Raw genomic sequence first — 24,367 nt, forward strand, 5'->3', positions numbered from 1 at the left:
AAACTAGATTAATTTACCTTCTACCTAAATTCCATGGTTTTGCAGGTGAAGACCCTCACAAACACTTGAAGGAGTTTCATATTGTTTGCTCCACCATGCGACCTCAAGGTGTCCCAGAGGAGCATGTCAAATTGAAGGCCTTCCCTTTCTCATTAATGGACACTGCAAAGGACTGGTTGTACTACCTTCCACCGGGATCAATAACAAGTTGGGACAACCTCAAAAGACTCTTTCTAGAGAAGTTCTTTCCAGCCTCCCGAGCTGCATCTATAAGAAAGGAGATTTGTGGAATTAGGCAGGTAGAAAGAGAAACTCTCTATGAATACTGGGAGAGGTTTAAAAGACTATGTGCAAGCTGCCCCCACCACCAAATTAGCGATCAATTGCTGATCCAGTACTTCTATGAGGGATTACACCCAATGGATAGGAGTATGATCGATGCAGCGAGTGGAGGAGCTTTGGTAGATAAGACCCCTGTGGCAGCCAGGAACTTGATAGAAAACATGGCTGCCAACTCCCAGCAATTTGCAACTAGACAGAATTCTTGTGTTACTAGAGGTGTGCATGAAGTTCAAGCTACAGAACCAAACAAATTGGAGCACAAGATTGATGAGCTAGCCTCCATGGTAAAGCAATTAGCTGCAATGCAAAAGAGTGTTGTCTCTGCAACACCTCCACCACCAGTTCCAGCTACACTTTGTGGAATATGCTCAGCTGCAGATCATTATACATACAGCTGCCCCACATTGCAGGAGTCAGATACTCCTGAAGGTAACCCCCAGGCCTATGCTGCAAATATTTACACTAACAAATTTCCTTTTCAGCAGCAGCAGCAACAACCAAACTGGGATCTTTCTTCAAACCGGTACAACCCGGGCTGGAGAAATCATCCAAACTTGAGGTGGGGAGGAAATTCCAACCAGCAAAATCAGCAAAGTAACAATTACCAAGCTGGTCAAGGTAGGCCACATCAGCCACGCCAATGGAATGATCAACAACATGGGCAACAACCTCACCAACAGCAGCAAGCATCCTCATCCCAAGCCTCTTCTTGTCAGAAGAATGAGCCATCATTGGAGGAGCTTGTGAAGCAAATGGCCATGAGCAACATTAATTTTCAACAGCGCACAGAGGCCAGTATCAGAACAATTGAGAACCAGATGGGACAGTTGGCTTCCTCTATAAATCAAATTCAGTCCCAAGGTTCAGGCAACCTCCCAGCACAGACAGTCACAAACCCAAAGAATGTCAGTGCAATTACTCTGCGGTCTGGGAAGGTAATGCAAGAGCCTGAAATGCCTAGGGAGAAGGAGATCCCAAGCCCCTTGGTTGATGAAAGGGAGGAAGAAAATGCACCCACCACTCAAGAAGTGGTAGAAGAAGCTGAAAGGGAAATTCCACCACCTTTCCCTCAAAGGGTTATGATTGCCAAACCAAGTAAGAAAGCTGAGGAGAGTGACAAAGAAATCTTGGACACTTTCAGAAAAGTTGAGGTAAACATACCCTTGCTGGAGGCAATTAAACAAATACCCAAGTACGCCAAGTTCTTGAAAGATTTATGTACACATAGAAGGCGTCTGAAGGGTAATGAAAGAATCAACATGGGTAGGAATGTTTCTGCACTTTTTGAGAAATAAAGAACCACAATGCCTGAGAAGTGTAAAGACCCAGGAACATTTACTATTCCATGCATCATTGGTAATAATAGGATAGACAATGCAATGCTAGATCTAGGAGCATCCATTAATGTTATGCCATTGTCTATTCTTTCTTCTCTATCTCTTGGTCCCTTGCAGCCCACAGGTGTAGTGATTCAGTTGGCCAATAGAAGCACAACACACCCAGCTGGACTTGTTGAAGATGTGTTGGTGAAGGTGAATGACCTCATATTTCCAGCTGACTTCTACATCCTTGACATGCAAGAAGAAGAGTCACTCAAAAATTCTGCACCTATCATTTTGGGAAGACCGTTCTTAAAGACTGCAAGAACGAAGATTGATGTACATGCCGGTTCACTCACCATGGAATTTGGGGATAACATTGTGCGCTTCAACATATTGGATGCCATGAAACATCCGATTGAAGAACATTCTGTCTTCCATATTGATGTATTTGATGCATTAGTGGATGAGAGCTGGACCAAAATTTTGAGAAACTCTTTTCTTAACTTTTCCCATTGTGTAGATGCTTTTGTTTGTGAATCATATAAAAATTCTTTGTATGATACTTATGCTGAAAATTCTGATTATTTGAATGAAAGCTCTGAAATTTTTAATGTTGATGAAATTGATGATTCCATAAGGGTAGAATGTGAAGTATTGGATGTAGCAAATACAGTTGAATCTAACCCCTTTGATTTGAATGTTGCAGAAATTTTGTCAAATGAAAAGGCTAAATCACTTCCATCTATAGAGCAACCTCCCACATTAGAGTTAAAGCCTCTACTGGAGCATTTGAAATATGTCTATTTGGAACCAAATGAAAAGCTCCCAGTTATCATCTCCACCAAGCTTGATAGTGATCAAGAGGATAAGTTGCTAGAAGTGATCAAAAAGCACAAAAGAGCCATTGGGTGGACACTTGCTGATATACCAGGAATTAGTCCCTCCATGTGCATGCATAGAATTTTGTTGGAAGAAGATGCTAAACCGGTGAGACAACCTCAAAGGAGGGTGAATCCCATCATCCTAGATGTGGTGAAGAAGGAGGTCACCAAGTTGCTTCAAGCTGGGATCATTTACCCAATCTCTGATAGCACTTGGGTTAGCCCTGTGCAAGTGGTCCCCAAGAAATCTGGACTTACAGTGGTTAGGAATGAGAAGAATGAAATGATACCTACTAGAGTCCAGAACAGCTGGAGAGTCTGCATAGACTACCGGCGGCTGAACCAGGCCACAAGGAAGGACCACTTTCCACTACCTTTCATTGATCAAATGCTTGAAAGATTGGCAGGTAAATCCCACTATTGCTTTCTAGATGGTTACTCTGGTTATTTTCAAATTTGTATTGCCCCTCAAGACCAGGAGAAAACCACATTTACATGTCCCTTTGGCACCTTCGCTTATCAAAGAATGCCTTTTGGCCTATGTAATGCTCCTGGCACATTCCAGAGATGCATGTTGAGTATTTTTTCTGATTTAGTGGAGCATTGCATAGAGGTATTCATGGATGATTTCACAGTTTATGGCACCTCCTTTCATGCATGTTTAGTCAATTTGGAAAAAGTCTTGAAGAGGTGTATTGAAACTAACCTTGTACTTAACTTTGAGAAATGCCATTTCATGGTAGAGCAGGGTGTAGTTCTAGGACACATAATCTCTGAAAAAGGTATTGAGGTTGATCCTACAAAATTGGATGTTATTTCACACCTTCCTTACCCCTCATGCGTGAGGGAGGTTCGTTCTTTTTTGGGCCATGCAGGATTTTACAGGAGGTTTATTCAGAATTTTTCCAAGATTGCAATTCCTCTTTCAAAGCTGCTGCAAAAAGATGTTGAATTCAACTTTGATGAGGACTGCAAGGAGGCTTTCAACTTCCTTAAAAAAGCCTTAACCACCACACCAATCATCTAACCTCCAGATTGGTCAATACCCTTTGAGCTGATGTGTGATGCCTCAAATTATGCAGTGGGAGCTGTCCTTGCACAGCGGGTTGGTAAGATCCCTCATGTCATTTATTATGCTTCTAGGACCTTAGACACTGCACAATCCAATTACACCACAACTGAAAAGGAATTGTTGGCCATCGTATTTGCATTAGATAAATTTAGATCATATCTGTTAGGGTCAAAAGTTGTGGTGTTCACTGATCATTCTGCTTTGAAGTTTTTGCTAAAAAAGACAGATTCTAAACCCAGGCTGATAAGATGGATGCTCTTACTTCAAGAATTTGACTTGGAGATTAAAGATAGAAGTGGAGCGCAAAACTTGGTAGCAGACCACTTAAGCAGAATAGAGGGAGTCCTTGAACTCATTCCCCTCAAGGATGATTTTCCTGATGAACAACTCTTAGAGTTGTGCACATCACATGTACCTTGGTATGCTGATTTGGTTAATTTTTTGGTTTCAGGAATTTTCCCTATAAATGCATCAAAAATTCAAATGGACAAAATTAAGAGCGATGCCAAACATTATATGTGGGACGACCCTTACTTATGGAAGTTCTGTAATGATCAAGTGATCAGAAGATGCATCCCTGATGAAGAGATCCCATCCATATTGCAGTTCTGCCACAATTCGGTTGTGGGAGGACACCTTGGACCTCAAAGAACAGCAAGAAAGGTGTTGGACTCAGGATTATACTGGCCCTCCATTTTCAAGGACTCTTGGCGAACATATTCTGTCTGTGAGAGTTGCCAGAGGTCAGGAGGAATGATCACCAAGAGATAGGAAATGCCCCAGCAACCTATCCTATATTGTGACATCTTTGATGTCTGGGGTATTGACTTCATGGGTCCCTTTCCCTCTTCCTTTGGTTTCTTATACATTTTACTTGCTGTTGACTATGTTTCAAAATGGGTAGAAGCTAAAGCTACCAAGACTAATGATGCTAGAGTTGTTGCAGAATTTGTTCGCTCCAACCTATTTTGCAGGTTTGGCATCCCACGTGCCATCATTAGTGACCAAGGGAGTCATTTTTGCAACAAGACAATGGAGGTCCTGCTGAGAAAATATGGAGTTCTGCACAAAGTTTCCACAGCCTACCACCCACAAACGAATGGCCAAGCAGAACTTTCCAACAGAGAAATAAAGAAAATACTTGAAAGAGTTGTACAGCCCCACAGAAAAGATTGGAGTCGCAGGCTAGATGATGCCTTGTGGGCACACAGAACTGCATTCAAAGCACCCTTGGGCATGTCTCCTTACAAAATAATCTTTGGCAAGGCTTGCCATTTACCAGTGGAGATAGAGCACAAGGCATACTGGGCAGTGAAGGCTTGTAATATGCACTATGACTCAACTGGAGAGCAAAGAAAGCTTCAATTACAAGAGTTGGAAGAGTTACGTTTAGAGGCATATGAAAATTCCAGAATTTATAAGGAGAGAACCAAGAGGTACCATGACAAATTGATAGCCAGGAAAGAATTTTATGTTGGTCAAAAGGTGCTCTTGTTCAACTCCCGCCTTAAATTCATGCCTGGAAAGCTTCGCTCAAGGTGGATTGGTCCATTTATAGTCACACAAGTGTTCCCTAATGGTGCAGTGGAAATCAAGAGTGAATCCACTACCAAATGTTTCACAGTGAATGGACATCGCCTGAAGCATTTTTTAGAGAACTCAGTTCCTGTGGAGGAGATTGAAGAGATGGATGTGTATTGCCCCATCATTCCCTCCAACCAAGACCCTTGCCATGAGTAAATCACTTCACACGTCAAGCTAATGACGTTAAAGAAGCGCTCTGTGAGAGGCAACTCACAAGTGGATAAGCAATTTTGTCTTTTCATTATTTCTCCTTTGCATTCTTTCAATTACATTTTTGTCTTCATTTGAGGTGTAATGAGCTAAGCAATTTCTGATATGCTTCAATTTTGTGTAAATAATTCTTTGTGGATGCACAATTTTGTAGGAATTCTAGCAGCACCACCACTTTGGGCACTCATTCTTGCTAGATGCAATTCATCCTTCATGAAAGTGGCCACTCTCGTAGGCAATAGTGGCTACTTTGGCTCAAGGTAAGCAACTCCTTCTCTGTAGTTCCCACTTTTAAGAGTGGGAGTGACCACTTTGGTGCCCAGGAGCTCAATCATGATGCGCGTGGTTACTATGGGCTCTCAAAGTAACCACGCGCAATTCTCTTTGCAAAGATGCCTCTCTGGAGTTCCCACTTTGGAGAACCAAAGTAGCCACGCGCAAATCTCCACAAAAGATGCCTCTCTGGAGTTCCCACTTTGGAGCTTCAAAGTAGCCACGCGCAAATGGCATGCCTCACACCCTCACTGTAGTTGTCACTTTATTGGATGAAAGTGGCTACGCGCAATTTGGAACCAAATTTTAGCTTTTTAGGTGCCCCACGTTACTTGTTTAGAGTAGGCACGTACATCATTTGCACTATTCCTCTTTGGCCCAACCCATAGTAGGCACTAATTCCCTTCAAAGTGAACACGCTCACTATTTCACACACACTCCTCCCATTCACGACGCATTCACACCGCCCAACATCCAACACGCACCATTTTCACTCACACCCACTCACTCCTAAGCCCAAAACGCACCTTCCCTCACCACACCCAAGGCTTCAAACAAGGTAATTCTCTCAATTTATCTCCATTTATGGTTAGGGTTCATAGATTCCCCAATTTGGGGCTTTTCAATTTTACTTGTTTTTTCTTGAAATTGAGGTGTAATTCTTGTATAATTGAGCATTCTTACTTGAATTAGAGAGGGAGAGGTCACTAAACTACACCCAAAAGGGGCGTATTAATCCCATTCAAGTGAGCGTTCCCACTTTTGGCCCCAATAGTGGCCACGCCCACTTCCTCCTTGCCATGACTCTCAATTGTTGTTTTTGTTATGCTCCCCTCCCTCATTTTTATGCTCTAAACATGCCACTAATGCTTTTAAACTTCTTGTTCATATGTGTTAATGCCTAAATTTGGTTCGTGCCTATTTCCATTTAGTTTTGACCCCTCTATTTTGCTGTTTTGATTTTCAATCCCATGCCATTTTACTTTTGCTGCACTTGATTCTCATGCATATTACAAAATTAACCATAATTGTTGCTCTTTCTGGGTGTTGAACATGCTTTTCGTGACTTTAATTTCACTAATTGCTGCATTATGATCCTTGAGTTTCAAAGCTTTAATAGTCATATTCTACTATCCATTGGATTGCTATACATAGTGTACGTATGTCACACCATTCTTTGTGATTAATTGCTCTTGTCTATACCATTTGAGCTCTATGTTTGTAGGCTATGATTGAAATTCATTGCCCTCTGGGTCATATGTAGCACTACACACCCTTTTGCACACAAATCACTTAAGATGATATCAAATTATTTTGCAGCCCCTGCACTATTCATTCACATATTCTCTCTTCTCTGCAGATAATGTCGGGCAATCCTAGAAGGAACACACCTAGAACCAAGAGGAGTAGGACAGCTGAAGCCTCTTCATCTCAACCCCCTCCTACTCATGACCCAAGGTTTAGGTCCCCAGAGCATAAACAATATTTCAAAGAGAACATCCTGAGGCGCCAGATCGTCCAGGACAGGAATTTTGAAATCCAGCAGGGGACATTTCCACAGTTTCAGGAGGAGATAGACAGACGTGGCTGGGGACTTTTCACTTCTTGTGCAGGCAATGGGTGGAAGGACATCACCCAGGAGTTCTATGCTAATGCCCTGCACCTGGAAGATGATATTTACCCCCCCAGGCACACCATGGTCAGGGGTAAGCAAGTTAGTTTCACTCCAGCCACCATCCAGAGGGTTTTAAACATCCCTCCTCTGCAGAAGCAACCTGACCAATTGGATTTCACTGCATTCTCCAAACAAAAGGAAAAGGATTACCAGCCTATACTTCAAGCAATCTGTATTGAAGGAGAAAATTGGGAATTTGATTGTAAAATGCAGCCCAAGAATCTGACCACTAAACACCTTCTCCCTCCTGCCAAGGTGTGGAGTATCTTTGTTGTCAGCTCATTCATGCCAGTTATCCACACCTCCACCATTGCAGTAAAGAGGGCAGAACTCATCTATGCTATTCTCACTGGCATGCCCATCCATGTTGGGGAGGTCATCAGCAGAGCCATGCTGGAAGTCCTTAAAAGGAGCAAAGATTCTTTAGCTTTTCCCTCTCTAATCACTATGTTGTGCCAGGATGCAGGTGTTGATTTTGGAGACTACCAGCAGAGAATTAGAGCACTTCCTCCCATTTCCACTGCCTTGGTAAAGGACCTATTTAAGCCAAAGAAGTCTTCAGACCCCGGTCTCACCTTGCCACCCGAATACAAGAAGGAGACCCCTGCAACAATCAAGGAGCAGCTGCAGCAAATAGCACAGAGGCAGTCTGCCATCCACTCTGGTCAAACCAGCATGCTCCTCCTCATGGAGACCATGATGCTGAACATTGGCAAGAAGATGGGGATGACTTCAGACCAGATATATCAGGCCCACCGTTTCTCTGCCCCTTTCCTCCGAGCTGCTGTTCAGAATGACTTGCCCCCATTCAATCCCAATGCTCCCAGAGATGTCCGCAACTCCAGTTCCTCAGAGGAAGCAGAAGAAGTAGAAGAAGATGAAGGCGCCACCTCATCCACCTCTGATGAAGATGCCATTTAGTCCACTTTTTGTGTTTTCTTTTATTTCTCTGCCTGTACTTATTTTCTTTTATTTTTCCAAGTAATTAGGAACCATTTGTGTCCTTTTATTGTCTTTCCGTTCCTGCTTTTATGTTACTCTCCTTCAAACAGTTATGTTACCTCCCTTTTCGTTCTTTTTCTGAACTCTTGTTATCATTGTGCAGAGATGCCCTCAGTTCCATCAAGAGGAGCATCATTTTACCCTGAACTTTGAATACATCATCTATAAAAGGGGGGTGAACTCTTTGTCTCTATTTTGCATTTATTTGTAGCTTACTTTTTCTGCATCGTACTAGATAAAATACAAAAATATTTTCCTTATTTCCTTTCTTCTAGTTTCCTTTTAATTTACTCCCCTGTTTTATAATTTTGCTTTTATGCTTTGATTGCATTTCCCATCCATCCCATACTTATTCTCATTTTTGTACATATTTTCGTTCCTAACATTTTGAACATATTTTCTTGCCGGGTGAATTGTGCTCTCATTTTGCAAGTTATTATCACTTTTACCATGGTAGTGAATTGGGCCTCTTACTTCTTTTTCTGTGTGCATATTACATGTATTGTTGCATTCATCCTCTAGAACTTGCCTTGTTTCTTAATTCAATATGCATTGTGCAATTTTCCATCTAGATGATTGAGGCCTTCTTTGCACATACCCTTCCCCCCACCCTTGCACTTCACTTCCCTGTTCCCCACTTCTTGCTTTTTCCAAACTTAGTCAACATATTTACTTCCCTTTCCTTAATAGAGGTATTTCTTTTGAGTTGCCTCAAGATTGAGTGCAAGAAACTAAGTTTGGGGTGTTGATTATGCTTGTAGTTACTTGAGGACAAGCAATGTCTTAAGTTTGGGGTGGTGGACAGCATACATGTTCATAATACATGTCAAAAAAAAAAAATGATTGTCAAAGTCCTTAATATCACAAAAATATGAATGAATGAAAAAGGAGAAAAGAAAGAAAGAAAAACATAGCAAGGCTTTTGAGTTGAAAAAGGATTTCCACATAAGGCAAATTAAAAAAAAAAAAAATGTGTGGTGAAAGAATGCTTGAACCTCTTAAGCTACATCATTTAAGGCATTCCACTCTAGTTGTTGTACTAAATCACTCAAAAGAACTCCCTCCTCTTGAGTACCCACTTGATCTTGTCACCCTCCTTGGTTAAAATTTGAGCCTATCCTAATCCCATTTGTGACCAACAAAGCCCTCATGATAGGTGGTTCGTTGTATCTAGGCAAAGGAGATTGAGAATATGGGCAAGCCTATGGTAGGGTGAGGCTAAATGCATGGATTGAGGGAAAACACTTAGCCTGAAATGTTGTTGAGTGATGAGTGAAACACCACCTTGTGAGATGGATAGTTTCTTTGCATTATGAGAGTCACATGAAACCTTGCTTGATTCTTTTGTTTCAATTTAGTGGGACTTTGCATGGAATATTTGACATGAATATGATTCCTCTGTTGAATGAGTCTATGGTTGTGAAGATGTTGGAATTGCTAATTAAAGCATGAAGTTGAAATGAAAATTTCTAAAATTTTCTTTGGACAAATTCAACCCTCTTCATTTGTTATGCTTGAATTTTGATTTGCTTGAGGACAAGCAAAAGTTTAAGTTTGGGGTTGTGATGAATCCACTTTTTATTATATTTTTACTTGCCTTTTTTTATGCTTCTTGATAGAAAAAATAGACTTAGATAGTGAAAATAATATAGAAATCACATTTTGAATAAATATCATAGGTTTATTAATTTTTGGTTAATTTGCATTTAATTACATAGATATAGATTGCAATTTTAATTATCTTGATGATTTTGCAGAATGCCCAAGTTAAATTTGAGAAATCTTGGTCCTTGGATGAAAGTTGCCCACAAAGTAGCCACTTTGAGGAGCAAAAGTAGCAACTACAGCAAGCCTGGGCATTAAAGGTCCCAAAGTAGCCACTTTGAGGAGCAAAAGTGGCAACTCCAGAAGCTCCAGGGACGCCAATTTTGAAGCATGATGCGCGTGGTTACTATGGGCTCTCATAGTAGCTACGCGCATCCAAAGTAGTTACTTTGAAGACCAAAAGTGGCAACTTCAGAAGCTCCTGGACGCTGATTTTGAAGCCTTCCTGCGCGTGGTTACTATGGGCTCTCATAGTAGCTACGCCCATCCAAAGTAGCTACTTTCAGCACAAATAGTAGCAACTCCAGAGAAGCGGCATTCCTTCCATCCTGCGCGTGGACACTTTGAAGGCCCAAAGTGGACACTTTGGTGACATGTCATCCACTATAAATAGATTTTAGGAATTAGGGTACGGGACTTTTGACACTTTACACAATTTTCTTTGCCAAATTGGGATAATTGCTTACGACATTGGAGTCTTGGGTGACAGCCAAGGGTCCTCTATAGGTTTTAATTTCCAATTTCTCCTTTGATTTTTGTTAAGTTTACATTAATGATGTTTACGTTCTTGCATTTCTTTCTCTCATTTGTGAAGCCCATCCACATGGAGGGCTAAACTTCCTTGTAATTCCTAGTCAATGCACATGAATCTTGAATTCTTGGGATTAATTGCAATACAAATCTTTCTTTTCTTGAATTTATTAACCCCAATCTCTGAATGAAATGGAATTTGCATGAAGGGAACATTGCTTAATGAACCCTAATTTACCTAACGAAATTCTAATTCAAAATTGCTTAATTTTGGTTAATCCTTGAGGTTGCTTAATCTTAGGGATAGAGATTGGAGCCCATTAAGATGCTTAATTTTAATTGGGATGTTAAAGTTAGTCTTCGCTTGTTAGATTAACTTAATTTAAGGGAAAGAAAGGGGATTATTGAATCATTTGGAAGAATAATGATAGAACTCATTGCTTGACTAGGGATTACTCATTTTAATTGATTGAATTTCATTAATTTACATTTCGTTCTTGATTAAAACCCAGAAATTGACAAACCTCCCCCCAATTTACTTGCTTTAAAATACATGTTCACACTTGTTCGATGTATGTTCCCAACCAAAAATTCCTTGGAGACGACCTAGGATAACACCCTAGTACTGCATTCATTTCTTTGCATATTTGATGAGGATTAACGACAATCTTTTGCATGACGAGTAGCTCAAATATCGTTTCATCAGGATGCAGCTAGAAACTTTCTATAATGGAATGAGTCCAGCCACTAGAACCATGATTGATGTAGCTGCGGGAGAATCATTAAATACTAAGTCATTGGAAGAAGCTCAACGAATTATAGAGATGATCGCTTCATCTATGTATCAAAATTCTAATTCTAGACACTCTACAAGGAGTGGAGGATATGAAGCCAAAATTCTTGAGACTTGCACAAAACTAGCTGCAAAGTCAAATGTTTTCAGAACAAATTGTTGCACCAACTCAACAAATAAGCAATTTACAGGCTGCTCCAATTCAGAATACTCAACTTACTTGTGATTTTTGTGGAGGAAATCATGCTAATGGAGCATGTGATGCATCTACCAATGAACCTCAAGAGCAAATTAATTATATGGGAAATTTTCAGAGACAACAACCTTTATTCCCACCTGGTTTTCAGTATCCTAATAACAGAAATCAGCAGTACTCTAATTGGAATACTCAATATTCTGCTGTAAAGAATTTTAATTCTGCTTTACCTTTTTCTGGTGCAGGTCCAGCAGTGTAACGCCCCGATCCTCCTGATTTAGCTAGCGACCCTTGAATCGTACTTACTTGCTTATTCTGGTTCTTTAGTACCGAAATAATTAGATAGAATATTGATTTATTTCTAAGTTCGGCATTTTTGGATAACTGCATGCAATATATGGTTTCAATATCGTCCAAGGATTTCTTTGAGTATGTTCAGCTGTACTGTCCGCAATACCCCTGATAATTTTATCCGAAAAAGTTAAATTTTATCTTTTTAAAATGTCAAATCAAAATTATCTACCTTGAAAAATGTGAGATTTTGTAATCATTCCTTAGCCGTCGAAATTCTGCACGAAATCTCACGAAATCTAGTAATCATTATTGTAAAGATTTCCAAATCTAGTATTGGCCACTAGAATTTCATGCAAAAGATTCTTGCCTCCTGATTTGTAGACATAATTATTCCAGAACTTTCTTGTCTTGTCTTCTAAAAGGCTGGCATCATGATTACTTTAATTAAATGCTTTTCTTGAAATTTGCACCATGTCAAATGTCCCTTCAAAAGTCAATCTCGTCACATCAAATTCCTCGTCGGCCAATCGCATTACATGCATTTGCTGCCTAGAATCTAGCCTTTGGAAATTTATGCAATTCTTGGAATATTCTACTCCAAAACCGTGTGCATGTAGCCTCCATATTCCTCCATGCATTTTGCTTGCCAAATTGTATTTACTTAACTTGCAAGTTTGCAAAAAGAATTCACTATTCATGTACAAAAACCGTGGCACCCTTATTATTCAAATTTTTCACCAAAATTCACTTCCAAATTGCTTCAAATCAATTTTGTGTAGTTTTGGCATTTGAACCTTGTCCCACAAGCCCAAATCATGAGCATTAAGTTACATTTGGCAAAGGAAAATTGAACACTTCATATAAATAGGTCAAGCTACCTTATTTCCTCTCTTTTTCACTCTAAGAACCGTGAGCCTCCCACTCTTTCTCTCAAAATTCTTTCAAGTTCCTATTCTCTCCATTTTCTTCAAAGAAACCGAGACCCTCTCTCCCTAAATCCCTTCGAAATTTCTCATCTTCTCAACCTCTCAAGACAAGCCAAGGAGCTCCAAGCTTTCACCCTTGCATTCTCTTGCTTGATTCTTCAAAACCTTGACCATTCCTTCAAGGAGCTTTTCCCCTTTTCTCTTCAAAGAACCGAAGAAGACAACCTAGCCAAGAGGAGAAAGATTGAAGTTTGAAACTCATCCTCTCGGTCCAGCACCTTTCTTTTGAAGAACCAACCAAGATCAACTCCTTTTACTCACAAATTTTTGACACATTTAAGGCAAGGGGGAGTTCTCACCATTGATGTGTTTGCATGTCCATTTCTTGGCTGTTTTTGCTCATTTTCCCTTTGAAAAATAGTGTATATTGGACTGCATGTTTGAAGAACTTCAAATCTGAACTTGCATGTTAAATTTTATCCGAAAAGTGTGTGGATTTCCTTGTTTACATGCCTCGGTTACATCCTAAAGAGTTTGATTCCACTTTTAATCAACTTTGTTCCTTAAAAGCTTGAAACTTTGATGTGTGGATGTGGATTTTCCCTTGTGCATGTTCAATTTTTATGTCTCCTTGGAGAAATCTTTGAATTAATGATATTTCTTCCTTGAAACCATGAACCGTGAACTTGATTAACATATCCTTTCACTTGCATGTTGAATTTTAACCATGGAATGCTTTGGATCCCTTTGTGCATGCCTCGGTTTCACTTTTGTTTGGCTGGATTCTTTGTTTAAAATGTCGATCTACTCTTGTAATCAATAAACCTTGGATTGCATGTGAAATGGAAGCCATTGCATGTTGATTTCAGTCCCTAAGTGTTTCGGTTTTCCCTTGGAAGTTTGAATGTCACTTGGAAATGTTGCCCCTGCACTTGGACGATGAAACTATGTCATTGGATGTTAATTTCCTTTGTGTTACCTATTTTAACTTGACGGAAATCTAGTGGAAAGGCTGGACAGATTTGACCTTTCATGAAAAAGACTAGCATATTGAACTACACTTTAGAATTTGAAAACCGTGCTAGACTTTGTGTGATTTGCATGAAAATGGTTGCTTGCTAGTTTGGATGATGGATGATTGGATTGGTTGTGATGTATGTTTCCACTTGGTTTAAAAGTTTCATGCATGTGGTGCTTTGGGAATTTGTGGTGGACAAGAAAGTGAAAACTATTCACTCTCGATTTTGATGATGAGGAATCCTAAAAGTTGTACTTGAAATTGTGTTAATTTTGATGAAATATGAGTGATAAGGATTGAGTAATGATAGGGTATGTTTGCTGTTTGCACCTGGATTCGTGAGTATTAAGATAAATCATGCATCATGTTCATTGCATTATATAAGGAGTGAAAAGGAAAAAAAAATAAAAAATCAAGTGCAGCCCTTTTTGATGGAAAGTTTACCCAAACTAAAAAGATAGTAATTAAAGGTATGGAGATGGTAATTAAGGGTCTGGACATAGTAGTTAATTGATAAAAGTCATTCTTGGAAAGATCTCACTATTAACTACTTAATAGAACCCATCGCGTGAGGACTTAATATTAATAAAACTAAAGAGAGCTAGAACTAAACTAAGTAACCTTGAATTGAATAGGTAATCGGGAATCAATACAAGTAATTAGAAAATAACTAAATGGAAAAACCAGAGGGAAATAGGAAAATGGAAGCACGTTATATCTAAATAGTAAGTAGTATAGTTAATAGCGAGGGAAATGATAAATATAGTAAATTATTATAATGGAATTGGATGAGGAAAATCTGAGTGGGTTATGTCAAATTACTGAAACTTATGTGTTAAGAAGTAGTGGATGTGTATTGATGGGATTAGAAGCTCGTATGTAATTCCTAAACCTTGTCGTTTAACAAAATTATGCTGGATGAGAAAGTGAATAATGATTAAGCAGGCCTTGTGAGGGCTTTGATTCTGTGCTTGAATTCCATGTGATCCAAGATTGAGAAAACATTGGAGAAGGAAAAGAAAATCATGCTCCATGCATCATAACATTTCTTTGGAACGACTTGATGGCATAACAGAGGCACAGCTGTAGGTATTGGAGGTTTGGTCCCGAGTAGACCTACGAGGGTGGCGAAAGGGGGAACAGTCGACCTAGATGGCGCAGCAGAGCTCTCTGTGGCCGGGTCGTGACCCTACTTGCAAGCCTTAGCCAAGCCCGACAAGAACTCCACATCCTAGGGTCGTTGAGGTCTATTCCCGAAGAGACCCAATTTGGGGCCAGCACCAGTTTTGGTGTTTTTGAATAATGATACAAATTCTTTTTTGTGCAATTGTGATGCAGGGAATTGAGTCCTCCGATCGCCACACGACTTGGATATGAAATTGTTAACTCTACACTAAATGCTGGGGAAGTCGCTGGCAGTAGAGTAAGGGATCCCCATGCATACCATATGCATTAAAACGAAAATTCGAGGGATGGATAGCGAGGAAAGAAACTTGCATTCATGCATCATGTGCATTATTAGTTTGATGAACCTAGGAATTTTCTATGAGAAGTATGAACTGACTTATATTGTATCGATGTTTGTTTTGAGATTGGATAATGATGTGGTTTGGGTGATGGTGTGAAAAGCCACCTTCCTTAGGGTACGGCTATTGGATGTTTGTTTGTGTTTGGAGAACTCACCCCTGTTTTTTTGTGTTGTTGTACTTTTGTATATGCCTTATACAGATGACCAGCTTCCGAGTGAAGGTATGGATCCTTCCATCTGAGGAGGACGTTTGGGTGTTCGACGTGGCAGCACAGCAAAGCATCTTCCATGGAATGGCACGAGTGATTCATGGACAGGATGTCGGACACTCATGGACCACCCACTTTATGGTTGATACCCCCATCGAGCTTGTTTTCTCCACCCCACCTGGAGATTCTCACCTACCTTATCCTGCCCTTGCAGCTACTCCTTCTCCCATGTCTGTTGATCCCTGTACTCCCAGTTCTAGACCAGTACCTGCACCTGTACCATTCCCTACTGAGGATCCTACTCCACCCCCTGTGGCCACTGAGAGAGATGTCCATATGGCAGAACCCTCAATGAGGAATGATGATGTACTGCCCCACATGCTCCCTACCTACCCAAACACCTATTCGCCCTTCACTACAGACCATTCGCCACCTCACATTGTTGGATGGATTGAAGAGGACACTGAGGACGCTGCTTCTTCTAGCTCTGCTTCCTCGACATCTTCTGAGGAGTCTGATCCCATTGAGGATTATTCACCTTATGAGTGATGTTTGTTGTTTGTTTTTGTCCTAGTGGGACTACTCTTAGGGCGTTTGGTTTACTTATGTTGCTATTCTGTTTGATGGATTGGATTAATGTTTGTTGCTCTCGACACTATCTGAACATTTTACTATTTCTGCCAAACTGATGTTTAAATACCTTGAGGTACCTTTATGTCATGAGTTATATTTATCTTTATCCCACTGTGTGGTTCAAATTGGGAAGTGAAATGTTGATTGTCTATGGAATACGGAATATTAATTGTGTGATTAAAACTCTCTATGAAGAAAGAGCTTATGTTCGTACAAAAAAAAAAAATCCTGCTATTTTTTAGGCGTCACAAGCAGCACAACAATCCTATTTCGAAGGGAATCCAGCCACTCAACCTCAAAGGAATAAAAAATTCTCCAAGCCTATGACTGAAAGGTTGAATGAAATGGAGGAAACCATGCTGCAATTTATGAAAGTAACCCAAACAAGTTTCAAGAATCAAGAATCTTCCATTAAGAAGTGACTTGAATGATCTTGTATTAAGAGCTAAATTGGCTAAAGGAATGGGTCATAATTATTATGGAGAACCTGCATGAAACTCAAATTGGATAGCTGGCTGAACAATTATCCAGAGAGAAGAGGGGAGATTTCCTAGTAATACAGTTATTAATCCAAAAGAACAATGTCAAACTGTAATGACTAGGAGTGGAGCTGTTGTGGGAAGTCCTAAACCTGCCAAAAAAAGAAGAAATAATCCTGCTGTAGAGGAGAAATTAAAATCTGATCTAGATGAATGAAATTTTACCTTGCTGAAAAGAGAAAATTCAGAAAAAGAGAGTTCTCTAAAGGCTGTAAGGAAGACAAAGAGGCAACTACTTGAGGAAGCTAATCAACCTATTGATGAGGAGAAATACAAGAGACTTCCTTACCCTCAAAGAATGCCCAATTCAAAACAAGAAAAACAATTTGAGAGGTTTCTATATGTCTTTAAGAAACTTTAAATAAATATTCCTTTTGCTGAAGCACTTGAGCAAATGCCTGCCTATGCTAAATTCATGAAGGAGCTGTTATCTAAGAAAAGAAAGCTTGAGAATGATAAAACAGTCCCTTTAACTAAAGAATGCAGTGCTATTTTACAAAGGAACCTCCCTCAAAAATTAAAGAATCCAGGTTCTTTTAGCATTCCATGTTCTATTGGAAATTGCACTGTGGGGAAAGCTTTATGTGATCTTGGGGCCATCATTAATCTCATGCCTTTTGCTATCATGAAGAGACTTGGAATAGAAGAAGTCAAGCCTACTAGCATAACATTACAATTTGCAGACAGATCTTATACATATCCCTATGGTGTTGTAGAGGATTTGCTAGTTAAGATTGAAAAATTTATTTTTCCTGCAGATTTTGTAATTTTGGACATGGAAGTGGATGCTGACATTCCTTTAATTTTGGGCAGACCATTCTTAGCTACAGGGAGAACTTTAATTGATGTTCAAAAGGGAGAACTTATGTTGAGAGTGCAAGATGAAAAGGTTATTTTTAATGTATTTGAGGCACTCAAACATCCCAATGATGATGTTACTTGTATGAGGGTTGATATTCAAGATTCTATTACTTTCCCTCATTTTATTGATAATGCTGATGAAATCTCATTGTTAAAGGAAACAATAGTTGTAGGGAATCATTCTGCTGCTGTAAAAAAAGAAGAACAATTGAGAGAATATGTGCAGTAGCTAGAATGAAATGAAGGAAGAGAAGACTGAGAAACTAGAGCGAAAACAGTTACCTTCTCACTTGAGATACTCTTTCTTAGACCAAGAACATGAAAATCTGGTGATTATTAGCAATGATCTCAAGGGAGAAGAAGAAGAGAAATTGCTGAGAATTTTAAGAGCCCATAAGTCTGCAATTGGTTGGCATATTTCATCTTTAAAGGGGATCAATCCAGCTTTTTGCAAGCATAGAATTCTGTTTGAAGAGCATTTTAAACCAGTAGTACAGCCACAAAGAAGACTAAATCCAGCCATGAAAGAAGTAGTGAGAAAAGAAGTAATGAAGCTGCTGGATGCAGGGATTGTTTACCCAATTTCGGATAGCCAATGGGTTAGTCCAGTCCAAGTTGTCCCTAAAAAAGGAGGGATGACAGTTGTGCCTAATGAAAAAAATAAATTAATTCCTAGTAGGACTGTAATAGGCTGGCGCATATGTATCGACTATAGAAAATTAAATGATGCAACTAGAAAAGATCACTTTCCATTGCCATTTGCTAATCAAATGTTGGAAAGACTAGTTGGACATGCCTATTATTGTTTTCTTGATGGATATTCTGGTTACAATCAAATAGCAGTGGACCCTATGGATCAAGAGAAGACTGCATTTACATGTCCATTTGGAGTTTTTGCATATAGAAGAATGCCATTTGGATTGTCCAATGCTCCCGCTACTTTTCAAAGGTGTATGATATCCATTTTTTTTTATTTAGTAGAAAAAATTATTGAAGTGTTTATGAATGATTTCCCTGTTTTTGGTAATTCTTTTGATAATTGTTTAGCTAATTTGTCCACTATTTTGTAGATATGTCAAGATACTAACCTTGTTTTAAATTGGGAAAGTGTCATTTCATGGTACAAGAAGGAATAGTCCTTGGCCATAGAATTTCAGAAAAAGGAATAGAGGTGGATCAAGCAAAAATCAAAATTATTAGTAAACTGCCTCCAACAATTAATGTTAAGGGAGTTAGGAGTTTCTTGGGTCATGCAAGTTTTTATAGGAGGTTTATTAAGGATTTTTCAAAAATTGCAAAACCTCTTAGTGATTTACCTGTTAAAGATGCTGACTTTGTATTTGATGATTCTTGTTTGCATGCATTTTCTATTTTGAAAGAAAAACTTATCTCTGCACCTATTCTTGCAAAACCTGATTGGAATTTACCTTTTGAATTAATGTGTGATGCAAGTGATAGTGCAGTAGGTGCTGTTTTAGGACAAAAAAGGATAGGAAATTGCATGTCATTTACTATTCCAGCAAAGTCTTAAATTCTGCACAAGTAAATTACACAACTACTGAAAAGGAGCTCCTTGCTATTGTGTTTGCTTTTGATAAATTTAGATCATATTTGATGGGATCCAAAGTCATAGTCTATACTGACCATTCTGCACTTAAATATTTGTTTTCCAAAAAGGATACTAAGCCAAGATTATGGAGATCGATTTTGCTACTGTAGGAGTTTGAATTGGAAATTAGAGATAGAAAGGGAAAGGAGAATGGGGTAGCTGATCATCTATCTAGGCTTCCATTGGACAATTTAACCTCTAATTCATTGGACATTAATGAAGAATTTCCAGATGAAAGACTACTTGTTGTGGAAGATCTGCCTTGGTTTGCTGATATTGCAAACTTTAAGGCCACTCAACTCATTCCAAAGAAATTTGCGTGGCAACAAAGAAAGAAATTTTTACATGACAGTAAATTTTATGTGTGGGAAGATCCTTATCTGTTCAAAATTCGGGTGGATGGTCTACTTAGAAGATGTATCCCACAAAATGAACAAGCTGAGATATTATGGCATCGTCATAATTTAGATTATGGAGGCCACCATGGGAGTTCAAGAAATGCTACAAAAGTCTTGCAAGCAGGATTTTTCTGCCCTACACTCTTTAAAGATGCCAAAAATTATGTTGAGAGTTGTGATAAGTGCCAAAGGACAGGCAACATCTCTAGGAAACATGAGCTGTCTTTGACAAATATTTTAGAAGTAGAATTATTTGATGTATGGGGGATTGATTTCATGGGACCTTTTCCCATATCTTTCTCTCATGAATATATTCTTGTTGCAGTTGATTATGTTTCTAAGTGGGTGAAAGCCATTCCAACAAGGACAAATGAAGCCAAGGTGGTAATTTCTTTTATAAAAAGGAATATCTTTGCTAGATTTGGAGTGCCCAAATATTTAATAAATGATGGAGGTGCTCATTTCTGCAACAAGCATCTTGAATCAGTTTTAGCAAAGTATAATGTTAAAAACACAAGGTTGTTACTCCATATCATCCATAAACAAGTGAACAGGTTGAAGTGTCAAATAGAGAAATTAAACAAATTCTGGAAAAAGTGGTGAATAATTCAAGAAAAGATTGGTCAAAGAAGTTAGATGACTCTTTGTGGGCATATAGAACTGCCTTTAAGACTCCAATTGGTAGTCGCCTTACCAATTAGTCTTTGGAAAGGCATGTCATTTACCTTTGGAGCTGGAACATAAAGCATATTGGGCCACTAAATGGTTGAATTTTGACTTAGCTAGTGTTGGAGAAAAGAGAATCCTACAACTACATGAGCTAGACGAATTTAGGCAACAGGCCTATGAAAATGTCAAACTGTACAAAGAAAGAACCAAGAGGATCCATGATAAATTTATTCTGAAAAGAGAGCTCAGGCCTGGACAACAAGTTTTATTGTTTAATTCAAAACTGAAATTATTTCCAAGAAAGATAAGATCAAGGTGGTTTGGACCTTTTCTAATCAAAGAAGTATCTCTCTTTGGAGCAATTTTAATTGAGGATCAGAAAACAGGGAGAGAATTCAAAGTCAATGGCCAAAGCTTGAAGGTTTATCATAGAGAGGCATTCACAAAGAACATCTTGTGTTAAGTTGATTTCTCTTAAATGAGAAATATGAGGTGTCAAGCTAGTAGCATTAAAATAGCGCTTGTGAGAGGCAACTCACATTTCTAACCCTTTACTTTTGTTAGAGTCTAGTTTAGGAATTTTTACTTTTAGTTTTGAATTTTAAAAATTCTGCATTTTCTAAATTTTTAGTTGAATGTAATGGTGGAATATGATTTTCATAATGAATCACATTGTTAATTGTGTTTGCAGATTTTAATTCAATTAAGATCAATGTGTGGAATTGTAGTTGGAATGATACTCATTAAGTAAGTAAACATTCTGAGGAAGAAGAATTGAAGCGCAGCAGTCCATTCTGAAAATTGATCAATCAAGTAGATACTTCAAGTGCATAAAGTGTCTATGCAGAAGCCCATGGATTCTGAATTTTGAAATGAAACAAGCGCGTAGCTACTCTACCCACTTGAAATGGACACATGCAAAATTGTGTAGCTACTTTAACTACTGAGAGCATCCACGCGCAAGGTTATATAGAAAAAGCTGAAAAAGTGGCTTATGTGTAGCTACTTCAGGCGTTTGAAGTAACTACACGCATGTTTGCACAGCTACTCTATCCATTTGAAGTAGCTACGCGCATCTCCGCATAGCTACTCTACCCATTTGAAGTAGCTACGCGCATAGGTCAGTAGTAAGTATTCACTTCAATCATTTAAAGTGGTAACGTGATTTGCACACTTCCATTTAAAGTAGACACTCTGAATGCTTAGAGTAAACATGCTCACGTTTAATTCATTACAAAATTCCCAGCGTGTTTACTCTGCCTATTTAAAGTGTCTACTCACTCTGCGTAACCATTTAAACCATTCAGAGTGATAACGCAGAAGCATCCAAACCCTAACCCAGAAACCTAGCTCTTAAAATTCGAATTTCCTACTCAGTATTCACTGAATTTTTGTTGATTATTTGTTCCTTCATCATTTTCACTTCAAATCCAGGTAATTATGTCTCCAATTTTGAAATTTTTGATTAGGGTTCTTCAGAGCGTGAATTGGGGAAAATTTGAGAATTTAAAATTGGGGGCAATTTCTGTGAAATTATTGATTTGAATATGAAATTGAAGGATAATGGGGTTAATTCCATGCTCAAATTATAATTTTTAATGGAAGATTAATGTTGTATGAAGGATTTTTGTATGAACATGTTGTTGTACTTGTATTTAACTGTGAAACCTGATTTCTGAAGCAAATTCTTGCAAAATTCTGCATAATTAATATTTGAAATTGCTGGAAATATTCTGAAATAATTTTTTTATTAATCAATTGTGCAGAAAAGGGTTTTTAGAATGAATTTCATAAGTACTAATGTGATTTTTATCATTGAAAATCTGTGAGCTGATTGTTCTGAAATCTTTCATCCAATACACTACACTGATTGATTCTAAATTTCACAATTTTATCAATAAATGTTGATTTTGCACATGTTGATCGTATCACTCTGCATATTATCACACTGCACATAATTGATTAAAATTTGAGTAGAGCCTGAATGCTATTCTGCACTCTGTATTGATGAAATTTAATGAGTTGTACTTGATTGACGATTTGTTGGTGATGCATACAGTCTTAGGAAAATCTTTTCTCTGTAATTTGAGTTAGAAATAGTGCTTAGTTTGCTGAAATATTTGCTGCAATTTTGACAAATCCTGAAACTCATTCTTTCTATACTTAATTTGTGATTACAGCTGAAACATGGCGAGCACACCTAGAGGAACTCCAAGATCTAAGAGGGGAAGATTCTCAACTGGTCCTTCTTCAAGGACTATACCTGATCATGATCCTAGATTCAAGAGCATTGCACATTAGAACTATTTTAAGGCCAATATCTTGAGGAGAAAAATAGTTCAAGATAGGAATTTTGATCTAGCTGAAGGAGAACACCCTGAATTTTTTGACCTGATTCAAAAAAGAGGATGAGAGATTTTCACTACCTTAGCTGGAAAAAGGGTCCAAGGATATCACACAAGAATTCTATGTTAATGCTTTAAGGACCAAGGGAGACCATCTACCTCCAAATCACACTGCTATTAGAGGTACTGTAGTGGATTTTTCTGCTGAAAATAGTAACAAAGTCCTGAAGATCAATGTGGAAAAAGAAGAAGGACAGCAGGATTTCTCAGAATTTGGGAGAGCAATGGATAAGGATTACACTGAAATCCTCCATAAAATTGGCAGACCTAGAACTACATGGGAGCTGAGTGCAAGAGATGAAGCTAGAAACATCTCTACTCCAAAAAATATTCTGACCAGAAATTTGCTACCATTTGCAAAAGTATGGAGTATTTTCATACTCAGCTCATTTATGCCAGTGATCCATAGCTCCATTATTGCTGTCAAGAGAGCTGAACTTGTTTTTGCCATAGTGAGTGATTTCTATATCAATATGGGGGAAGTGATCAACAGCTGCATGAAAACAATTCTGAAAATGAAAAGGGAATCATTGGGTTTTCCAGGGCTGATTACTCTACTTTGTGAAGATGCTGGAGTAAATTTTGGGGAATATTATGAGAAAAGTAAGGCCAATCCTCCTATTACAGCAACTATGACAAAGGAAATATATGCCACCACACCAGTCACTACTGCCTCACCAATTGCTACCAAGTTTAAGAAGGATTCTCCTCTCAAACTCAAGGCTCAATTGCAGAAAATTTTGGACAGACAAGACTCCTTGGCTGAGAGGTAGAATGCTTTATATGAGAGCAACAAGGCTAGAATTCTGTTGATGGAAAATATCATGTTGAACATTGGTAAAAAGATAGGCATGACAAAAGAGCAACTCTATGAGTCAGAAGCAGAAAATATCCAATGCCTTAGAGCCACCACATTCAACAATCTACCTCTCTTCAACACCTGCTTCAACACTGCCCCAAGAGCTGAAATGGAAGAAAATACTGAGAGTGAAGAAAAAGAAGATGATGATGAAGAAGAGAGTTCAGATGAAGAGGATGCAGAAGAGTAGTTTAAGAATTTAGTTTTCACTAGCTTTCTTTTAATTTTCAGATTATGTAAATTTTTAGAATTTAGGAACTTTAATTTCTGCAAATTTAGTAGTTAATTTTTAGCTGTTCCGAACTTATTTTAGTACATTTTCAGTAGTAATGGAGTACAAATTTCATTTAGTTTTATATTTCTATATTTTGACTATGCTGTTTTTCTGTGTTATTGATGGGAATCTTGGTGTTTTGTGCAGAATATGCCACCATTACACAACACCCAAGCACTTGGATTTGACACTTACACAAGCTGCCATGAAAGGAGGGTGAATTTTTGTACCTCTTACTCATGAGTTTAGCTTCACATACACTGAAAAATTCCCAGAAAAATACAAAAATATTATATTATATCATAAACTGACTTCTATGAATACAATGCATTTAATTGCAATTCTATGAATTTTTATTTTTATTTTTTTAAGTTGTTTTTCCCATTCTCACATGATTGTCACACTTGTAATTTTCAAAATGAGATAGTCTTGCCACTGTG

At 38.5% G+C, this 24,367-nt stretch overlaps 1 protein-coding gene across 1 annotated transcript; it reads left to right on the forward strand.

The window, feature by feature from the left end:
• Positions 1 to 17,246: 17,246 nt before the first annotated feature.
• On the forward strand, positions 17,247 to 17,942 carry LOC113874193. Its single transcript, XM_027512418.1, has 2 exons — positions 17,247 to 17,575; positions 17,666 to 17,942. Exons 1-2 carry the CDS (start codon positions 17,247 to 17,249, stop codon positions 17,940 to 17,942), a joined length of 606 nt encoding a protein of 201 aa, XP_027368219.1.
• The last annotated feature ends 6,425 nt before the right edge of the window (positions 17,943 to 24,367 follow it).

Source organism: Abrus precatorius, unplaced genomic scaffold (genome assembly GCF_003935025.1).
Source record: "Abrus precatorius isolate BTA unplaced genomic scaffold, Abrus_2018 Scaffold8, whole genome shotgun sequence".
NCBI classification, from domain to species: domain Eukaryota; kingdom Viridiplantae; phylum Streptophyta; class Magnoliopsida; order Fabales; family Fabaceae; genus Abrus; species Abrus precatorius.